This window comes from Argentina silus (assembly GCF_951799395.1).
Source record: "Argentina silus genome assembly, chromosome: X".
NCBI lineage: Eukaryota > Metazoa > Chordata > Actinopteri > Argentiniformes > Argentinidae > Argentina > Argentina silus.
Window position 1 is genome coordinate 14,364,692 of NC_139653.1, and position 10,044 is coordinate 14,374,735.

A 10,044-nucleotide genomic window follows, 5' to 3' on the forward strand; every position below is an offset into this window, starting at 1 on the left:
GCGACCTTCGACTCTGTCCTTGGGAACCCTATCCAGCACACAGCAACCATGCTCATGTCCATCACAGGCCTACGAACACACTTCGCCCCTACTACTTTCAGCGGCGAGAAAGAACTGAAGGGCGTCGACGACACAATTCACTACCACCCCCCCAAAAAACACACAAAAAAACCCCAAAACAAACAAAAAAACACTTTGTCACATGAAGTCAACCTTATGGAAATGTAATGTATTCATTTTAAAACTAATTCTAGAAATTTGCATATGTTGTGTGCGACGTGATTGACAGGTCATTTTCCAATTAAATAAGGATGATGGCGCCACCTTATAAGCGCTTCTCATTACAACCAATAGAAAGGTCGAGATGTTTCAATGGGCGGTACCCACTTCCTCTACCGCGGCCTTCGTGTCCCGAACAGTGCGTGGACTTGTCCGCCTGGGGACTGAGGGGAGGCGGGAGTAAGAGTTGTGTACGAACGTAAACATCTGGGAAGGGAATGTAAAAATACTAAAAAGAGTAGAACAAAAGCCTTAAACGGGGTGCCACTGGGTACAACAATTGCAAGCTGGTTTCTAATGGAAGCGGATGGTTTTGTGAGGAGGCGTCGGATGACAGCGGAGACACAAGGCGGGGACGCCGGGGTTGCTGGAGCTTCAGCCGGGGCAGAGATCCGATGGCTCGGGGGAAGATTTTGGGGAGTATCGGAGAGTATTGTTGGAAGATTGTCGCCGCGGATCGGGAGCGACACAGAACTTCAGACTGTTCAATTTGGCGGTGGTGCTCCAGAAGCTACCGAGGTCCTCGAACCAGACTATGAGGGTTTGCCGCAGGGCGCCTCCACTAGCACCCACATGTTAGCCGGAGCGGTCGCCGGGATCATGGAGCATTGCGTGATGTTCCCTATCGACTGTGTCAAGGTAGCTAAAGTGGTTGGCAAATATAAGTGTAACTGAAATGTTTTTGCTTACAGATTGATTAGTAGATATGGTATGCTTGCCAATAAGTTTGTCACACTTTGTGGACAAGGTCGAAACTGGCATTGATTCCAGCTAGTAGTACTAGTAAACCAGCTAGCCATTCACTGGATGTACTAGTTAGCTTAGCTGCTAGTCTGAGTGTACCATGCACACATACAGAATTATTGCACATAGACAGATTTCTCAAATGTTCAATAATCTCTGGACTGTGTTTCTGCAGTTTTCATCATCAGAGCATCGCCTACCATGCTAGCTAGTTGGCCGGGCTACGCAAGGTCGTGTGCACGTGTGCTCCTCTCCCGACAAGTCACATGACCAGAATAGGAAACCAGCAAGCTAGTCAGCTACAAGTGAAATCGTCAACTCAATACAAACATAGACAGCTTTTTGTTCTACTACCTACCTGGAATGATTTTTGGTGGGATTACTGTTCATTGTTTACAGAAAATACAGGACTGGATGTTCTGGGATTATGTCTACAACACCATGTTGCTGAGTTAATTACTAGGAATTATTTATACAACTTGGCTCCTGCTCCCTCCGAAGAACCAGAGAGTATTATTATCACAAAGCTATATTAGTGTGGGATGAAGAGCTAAGCTTTGTAAATAAACAGTCATAACTCATACTGACTGAGCAGTATGCACACTGCTTGAAGTCCTCAACCAATTTATTACACTCTTCCTGCAAAGGTCTCTTGCACATGTGAGCCATGTCGTTTGACGGGCCCCTCTCTCATCATGTGTCTGTTGATGGTCATTAATCAGACTTGATTATGTGTACAGGTCGGATGCTCTACCCAATGGCATGTCTTATTAAGAGAGATTGGAGCAGTTTGAGCCCTTTAGCCAACTTCATGTTATTTTGCCAAACAAGCAAAGCAACTATGTAGTGTTGTTTAGTGCAGGCACATTCTTGCATCCCAGCTAAAGCTGAGATGGTAGGCTCTTTCTCAGGAACAGTCATACAAGGTGATATTCAACTGTAAGATGAATGGGGATTTCCTTGCTGAAAGACAAAGAGGTTTCCTTGTTCAGTTGCATATCCCTTTTTCTAGGCTCCATACTTTATGCTTTAGCCAGCTCCTGTGTCATAGTAGAGCCATGCACATGTAGATTGTACATGTACTAGGCAATGACAGCTAAGAGTTGGCTAAAGCACGTACAGAATAGAGCCAGGCAAACATCCCATCTCATCTTTCACATTATTTGGTACATAATACACAAAATGCAAGGGACGACTGGATATGTGCAGGATGAGTAAAGCTCCCCATAGCCTATTGGAGGGCTAGGTTTGTTGTCATAATGCCTATCCAGTCCCTTGAGATCTGAACAACAAAATGGACGTGAGGAAGGGCTCTGGGCCTTCCTCTTCCTGTTCCTCAGTGTGTTAGCTGGATCTGTTTGGCTGTGCAGCTAGTTATTGTATAACATAGAGACACAGAGGGCCAGAGAGGGAGAGAGAGAGCTCAGTGGTAGGGTTATGTCAGTGCAGTCAGCTGCCTTTGTCAGGCTGAAAGCAGAGGTCTATTAAAAACAAAGCAGGATTCATCCATGTCTCTTCCAGCTGTAGTTCCCCTCTCTTTGAGAACGGCAGAGTTAGTGAGGAGACATCCTTCACTGGAGTATCTAAAATGAGTTAACTGAGTTGTGCAGATTGACTAATTTCTGTATAAGGAGGAGGATCTATTTTTAAATTATGAGATACAGGCCTATACCTGGTTGTGAAACTGTCTGCCTGAACTATGCCCATCACAGATTAAATGATTTAAAAATCATCTCAACTTCCAGCAACTGGGCATGTATGCTCTTCATATTCCAAGTTGAGCAAATATTCTCAGTGGAAGTCTCTTACACACAGTCACATGCATGTTGACACACATGGCATTGCACACACAGCCTGTAGGTCTAATTGCAATCTTTGGGAAATCCAGGGGTTGTGACTCCAATTTGTCTGAAAAGATAAGATAACGTAACCTAAGCCTGTTCTAGGTCGATAGAGGGTTGCTGTTTACACACAATCCAAAGGTAAGGGTTAGAAAGGAGCTTTCCAGGCATACACAACCGTACCTGGAAAACAGACCTGCCGACTTTTCCTCTGTGTCTGTCTGCATAGGGATTAAAGTTTGCCTCATTTTGAAGGATTGTATTAGGCAAATTGTTGGGTCTTTAATTAGACCTAGTCAGGACCTAGTCTAGGAGCAGCTTGTCTGTGGTCTGACAGACATCTTCATGTCCAGACAGGCACATAGGCCTGTGTATAAGAGTCAGTGAGAGTGAAGCTTGTGCTAGTTCTCACACAGGCCCAGAATTCCACAGCTGTTCTAGGGGGGATCGAGGCCCTGTTTACACTTCCCGGAAAGCCTGCACAATGCGCACACGCACGGCGCTGTGGGCAATCAGTGTGTCCATTCAGCTGGAGATCTGACACGCAGGCATTTCCTTTGATCAGGGTGATTAGGTGGTGAAAACTGGACCTTGAGACAGACCCTCTCTCTCAATCCCAAATTGACCCCTACCCCTCACAGCAGTAGCCTCTCTGTGTTAGAACCAATGAATTCTGACCCCCTAGCATGTCTCATGGGATTAGAATTGTATGCTTTATATACTTAGTAATAACTACAATTTAATAGCTTTACTTGCCTTTCATTGCAAACATAATTCAAAGTGCCCGCCTTGCTCCAAAACCAGTTAATGTAAGTCTGTTTGTGTGATAGTGAGAGTTTATGGCTACGGGTGTCTGTGTGTGGAGGTCAGGGTGCGTGTGTGTGTGTGTGTGTGTGGAGGTCAGGGTGTGTCTTTAGGGCCTGAGGAAAAGAGGCTTACAGGAAGTCAGCTTATGTCCCTCTGTAACCTTGGAGCTCATTGCTGCCCACTACTGTCACTCTGCCCTCTTACTTTGCCTCCACGATTTTTAAATGACCTTAGGGAAAAATAAAGTAAATGATTTCAGTTAGATGATAACCTTTATTTATCCTGGTTAGTCTCATTGAGATAAAATCTATTTTTCAAGAGAGACCTGGTCCAAGACAGCAGCCAAGGAAAACAATACTTCAGACATCACAAACGATGACACACATACACAAAACAAATTGCAGATGCACTCACATTACAAACTAGTTACAATCATAACACAATAAAAACTAATTAGATATAGACACACCATAAAAAGGTTAGCGATATAGACACACATACAATGCATTTCACAGACAAACATACAATACAGTTATAAATAAAATCAATCATGTACTGTTATGGAAAATACATTCATAGAACTATTTTCAGGTTATACACTTTCATATGACTGATACAACTTGTGTAACTACTGTGATGACATTTTCTCTTGCCACACCTCTAAAGTTCTATAGCCATTGTTCTGAGAAGCACTGTATGATTTACCATATGAACAGCGGTGATCTCTGAGGGAGTGGTAGGAGAGAGCCATAATGGGGGGACAGGCGCATCCTGTCGATAGGTGTGAAATGTTGAACAGCGATTAATCAGTAAGAAAGCCTCCCCATTGTTCATTCTCTCCCGCCCTTTCTCACGTAAGCATCAGCCGATAGCCTTGTAGGCGCCTGGCAATATGTTCAAACTGTATAAAAGACAAACCTGATCATTGTCTCTTTAGACTTGTGCTGAACGGACCCCCGGTTCGACGCTGGGCTGCTGTTACGCTCTTGTCTCTTGTTTGCAAGCAATAAATACCGGACTCAGATATTGTGGCTACTCAGGACTTGTTTCTTGATTCTTACCTCCGAAGAGCTAAAGTACAGAGTGGTAAATCCTAGACTTCCACCACAGTACCAACACAAGAGATTATTGACAATTACATTCATCATGTACACCAACCAACCTTTTAAACTCCTTTAAGGAAACAAGATCCTGGAGTTTCAAACTAATCTGGAACGAATTCCAAGACCACAGAGCTGAGTAATTATAACAGTTTTTTGCCATGATCTATTCAGATTTTTTGAATTGTTAAAAGTTAGTGAGGGTGAGAGCAAAGCTGGTATTTATTTATATTTATATGATTGTATCAAAGAAGAACATAGATAAAGCAGCAATTTTCTGCTGATTTGTAGATCAGAGTATACCAATGTTTAAGCCTACGTGAAGCCAATGAAGACCAACCAACAGCCGTGTAGAGATCACAATGATGTGTCAGACGCTTTTTGTTAGTAATAAACCTTAGGGCTACATGATGCACAGAATCAAGTGCCTTCAGGGTGGTGCTTGAGGTCTGCATGTAAATAGCATCACCATAGTCCAAGATAAATGTACACCATACAACTCTTTCCTGGCCTCATAAGAAAAGCAAGCATTATGCCAGTAATAAAACAACAATTCCCAACTTGAACTTCTTTACCAGGTTCTTGACATGATCATCTATCAAGATTCCAAGATATTTGTATGATTGAACATGCTCTATTGTCAGACCATCCAGTGTTGTAATCACATGATTTTCACGATCTTTGGAAGGAGAGAATATCATGTATTTAGTTTTGGAGCAATTAAGTACAAGTTTCAAATCATACAAATTCTGCTGAATAACATTAAAAGCCAATTGTGCATTACTGAAAGCCATAGATAGACTGCTACCACTTGAATAGACTATAGTGTTGTCTGCATAAAAATGTCAGTATTAATATTGTTTCCAATGTTATTTATGTAAATAATTAACAGTAAAGGCCTTAAGATGGACCCCTGAGGCACACCTGAGCACAGCTCTAAGAAGACTTACAACCATCTGCCGCGCACTAAGTTAGGTTTGCTAAATAGTCTGTGAACCACCTTAAAGCAGTACCATTGATCTCAATCTATGAATCAAAACGTCATGGTCCACTACATCAAATGCTTTGGACAAATCTATAAATACAGAAACACAATGCTTTTTATCCAAGGTACACTTAATGTAATTTAAAACCTTCAAGGTAGCGGTGACTGTTCTGTGATTAGATCTGAAACCTGACTGAATACTATTCATTAAGTTGTTTTCCTGGAGGTAATCTTTCAGCTGCCTGTTGACCACTGACTCCATGACTTTTGCCAGAACAGTTTTTATATTGGCCAAAAGTTAATTAGGTTTGAAGGATCACCTGACTTTAAACAATGATCTGAGAGGAGAGTCTGAGGATAGGTGGCTCAGTAATATGGTTGAAAAACCATGTTGGGGAGTCAAGGAAATAGGGAGTGTGGGAATCAGAAGCTACAGCATGTATTTGGTTCAATGAATAAGCATAACTTTTGAATCAGCCAGTAGGTGTGTGGGCTTCATTCTAAATAAAAGACATTTCACAGATTGTCACCACGACTCAACAGCAAGTTGGTGATGTCCCTTTCATTTATAACCTTTGACCCCTTTGCCCCCTGGCAGACACGTATGCAGAGCCTGCAGCCTGACCCTGCAGCACGCTACAGAAATGTGATGGATGCGCTCAGGCGAATCGTAACTACCGAGGGCATCTGGCGGCCAATGAGAGGGCTGAATGCGACAGCTGTAGGGGCGGGACCGGCACATGCGCTCTACTTTGCCTGCTATGAAAAACTCAAAAAAACTCTGAGTGACGCCATTCACCCAGGGGCTAACAGCCATGTGGCTAACGGTACCATGACCACACCCACCCACCCTCACACACACACACATAAACCACCTCTGATTGTCTGTCTGTTTTCTATTCTCCTCTCTCTCCTCCCTTCTTTCCAGGCTAGGGGAGGCTGGGTAAGCTCTCGTTCCCCTACTCTTCTCCCCTCCTCCCCTCTTTCCTTGTTTCTAGGTCAGGGAAAGGCAGGGTAAGTAGCTGCTGGCATGCCCTGTAGATGGGAAGTTTCACTCTGCTCCAGCAGGAGCAGTGAGCTGTGTTCTCCACTAGGGGGCTCTCTCTGTTCACTGTCTGGCTTCTCACCTCTGCTGAATGAAGTTTGGTCTTTCTCTCAGTAGCTTTAACTTGCCTCATTCCTGAATGTCTGTCCTGTATGAATGCTATAGTAGGGTGGGCGGGGGGAGACATGTTCACCATCAGTGGTAAGAAAGAAAAGGAGACAAGGACAGGAACACATTTTAGAATGTTGAGAGTGAGACACAGCCTCCATTATATTAGACATCAGAATGTATTGTTGCTCTCTCTCTTACCCCGGGGGCTCTCTCTCTCTCTCATTCTTTCTCCTTCTCTCTATCTCTCTCTCCCTCCCCCCCCCCTCTCTCTTCAGTTTCTTCTCTCTCCTTTGTTGGGTTGTTTCTTACTGTTGAGGTGTGTGTGTTTCAGGAGTGGCAGGGTGTGTGGCCACACTGCTTCACGACGCAGCCATGAACCCAGCTGAAGGTAAGCTCAACATATTGACCGTCAAACTCATATTGTCAAGAAGAGTTAATGTGACTTATGAATAAGCCATAGAGTAAGAGAGAGAGAGGGTGATAAAAATACATGAGACAGAGTTACTGCTCGAGCCCACCCAGACCACTGCATGTGTGTGAGAGAGAGATGTAAAAGCTGCTGCTGAAGTTCAAGGCAGCAACACAGGTGTTACCCACGACCCTGAGAAAAACACCTCTGCTCACTGGCCTCTACTCTGCGTACTCACTCACTCTCACACACACACCAGCGGCCCCCAAGCCATCTGCTCAGGCATGTCAGTGGAAGGACACCAATCATAGGCCTGTCTCTCTCTATCTCTCTCATGTGCAGCTGTTTCAGGACTCATCCATGTTATAGTCTGCTACTGTTAATTAATCTGACCACTTAATGCCCTGCTATACCCTGCTACCCTCAAAGGATGTTTTGACTACTCTGTTCTTTCCATGGGTCACTAATGTTTGTCTTCTTTTTTCCCCCTTTTCCCTTTCCCCCTGCTGATCATCCATCCTGCTCCCTCCCTCCATCCCTTTCTCCACCTCTCATATCCTCTTTTCACCCTCCCTTCCACTCTCCCTCTCTAACTGTCCCCCTTCTCTCCACCATTCTCCTCTCCTCTCCTCTCTCTCTCACCAGTTGTGAAGCAGCGTATGCAGATGTATAACTCTCCTTACCGCGGCGTGTTGGACTGTGTGCGTGCCGTGTGGCAGAGAGAGGGCACTGCAGCCTTCTACCGCAGCTATACCACCCAGCTGACCATGAACGTGCCTTTCCAGGCCCTCCACTTCATGACCTACGAGTACCTCCAGGAGGTCCTCAATCCCCACAGACAGTACAACCCCTCCTCACACATGGTTTCTGGAGCCCTGTCCGGGGCAATCGCCGCTGCAGCCACCACCCCGCTGGATGTCTGTAAGACCCTGCTCAACACACAGGAGTCTCTCACTCTGGGCCAGGGCCAGGGGGCACACAGACATATCACAGGCCTAGCCCATGCCTTCCGGACAGTGTACAGGCTGGGTGGCCTTCAGGGCTTCTTCAAAGGCGTCCAGGCCAGAGTGATCTACCAGGTGCCCTCAACAGCTATCAGCTGGTCTGTCTACGAGTTCTTCAAATATGGAATCACCAAGCACCAGCACGAGAAGAGGATGGCGCAGCTAAGGGAGGGCGAGAAGTAACCCTCGTCTGGTCTCCTTCAACCACCTCTCGCTCTTTCTTCAGAGGAAGAGAAGAGAGGAGAAATCAATACGCACATAGAATCGAACCAATCCCCACCTCAGTTTACCCTCTATCAGACAAAGCCAATAAGAATGAAAATTCAGTGTGTGGTTCTACCAATGACACCCCAGCTACATTGCTGGAGACTGTTTGAGTGAATGTTGTGTGTGGCTTTTAGCAAAAGCTGTTTGTACCCCCAGTATTACCATTCTTGTTTAGCTGGAAGAATGTTCCTGTAAGGCACACAAGGGGGCCTGTGATGTCACAATTGCTGAGGATTGATATGAAGTAATGCAGTAAGTGTGAGTGAGAGAGTTAGCCAACAGGGGGCGATGGTGTTGCTTGGTAAAGATAGAGAGTCGTTTTTGGCCTCAGGATACATAAGTTCAGATGATCTGATGAGAGTCTTGATCCTTCACAACAGCAGTAGTGGAGGCAGAGAAGGAGGGAGAGTCCTCTCCTCAGGGTATAAAATCAGGAATCGTTCTCAATGGTTGCGTATAGGTATACAATATATTGTTCTGGCTGCATATATTTTTGTATTTGAAATTATTTAATTATAATTTTAAAATAACTTTGAAATTATTTTGTCAAATGTTGACATACTTAAATATATTGCAGCCATGCAGGTGTATATTATATTCTAAGGAAATTTAAGAGTATTTTTGTAGTGATTCCTGTACACAGGTGCAGATTCCAGGTGGCTTACCTACATCCCTGCTTCATATCCCAAACAAAACAATGGGTGATTTGAATCGTTTGCCAACATGGATCGGCAGATATTTCTTTGAATAGTGTACTATAAGATTGGCTCTAGCAAATGCCAATCCGACAGCTGTGTTGATTTTGTTGACCTATTTGAGGATGCCTTCTACCCATGTAAGCAGCCAATCCAAAAGCAACTCTTAGGCCCTACACCTTAGGTTCTGGTATAGGACTGGTAGGCCAGATGGAACTTGTGCCATTGCTTACACCTATTCAGTCCTCTCCGGTCTACAGGAGTGCCTAGGTGGTAGTTGGCTAGGAGTCACCTCAGGATTGGCTGTAGATCTGTGTTAAAGGATGAAGGAGAGGAAGCCACTCTAGAGTACTCAGATGAACCCCATCTGTGTTTGGGCCCCTAGCCACCCTACACTAGGTCACTAAGAATGCTCCACTGTATCTCTGCATTTTTATCAACTCCCATTTATCCCGCCATTGTTAATGACAAGACTCATTTCTCATGATCTGGCAACAAAACAACATTTTGGGACAATAGGTGGTTATTTTGTTATGACATCTCATTCTTGGATAGGTTACACAAACTTGGTAAAACCACACCACACCAGCTTGGGTGCCTGGCTGTTTGTGCCTTCAACGCCACATCAATGTCTTGTTTGTATAAGGTGGTCATTGTGTATGAACTAGAGGGGCATGAGGGAAAGAATTTGTTTCAGGAAAAACCCTGACTATTTATCAAAGGTTCCTACAAATGTTACCAGTCTGTTGTATGGAGT

The 10,044-nt window shown here is 44.5% G+C and overlaps 1 protein-coding gene across 2 annotated transcripts; it reads left to right on the forward strand.

Moving 5' to 3' along the window:
* Positions 1 to 429: 429 nt before the first annotated feature.
* On the forward strand, positions 430 to 8,960 carry slc25a28 (solute carrier family 25 member 28). 2 transcript variants are annotated; one of them, XM_083695767.1, is made up of 4 exons: positions 430 to 918; positions 6,355 to 6,583; positions 7,244 to 7,300; positions 7,967 to 8,960. In XM_083695767.1, exons 1-4 carry the CDS (start codon positions 577 to 579, stop codon positions 8,506 to 8,508), a joined length of 1,170 nt encoding a protein of 389 aa, XP_083551893.1. In that variant the 5' UTR covers positions 430 to 576; the 3' UTR covers positions 8,509 to 8,960. The 2 variants fall into 2 exon arrangements, with proteins under 2 accessions (XP_083551893.1, XP_083551894.1); XM_083695768.1 differs by lacking the exon at positions 430 to 918 and adding an exon at positions 1,296 to 1,396.
* Positions 8,961 to 10,044: the final 1,084 nt, after the last annotated feature.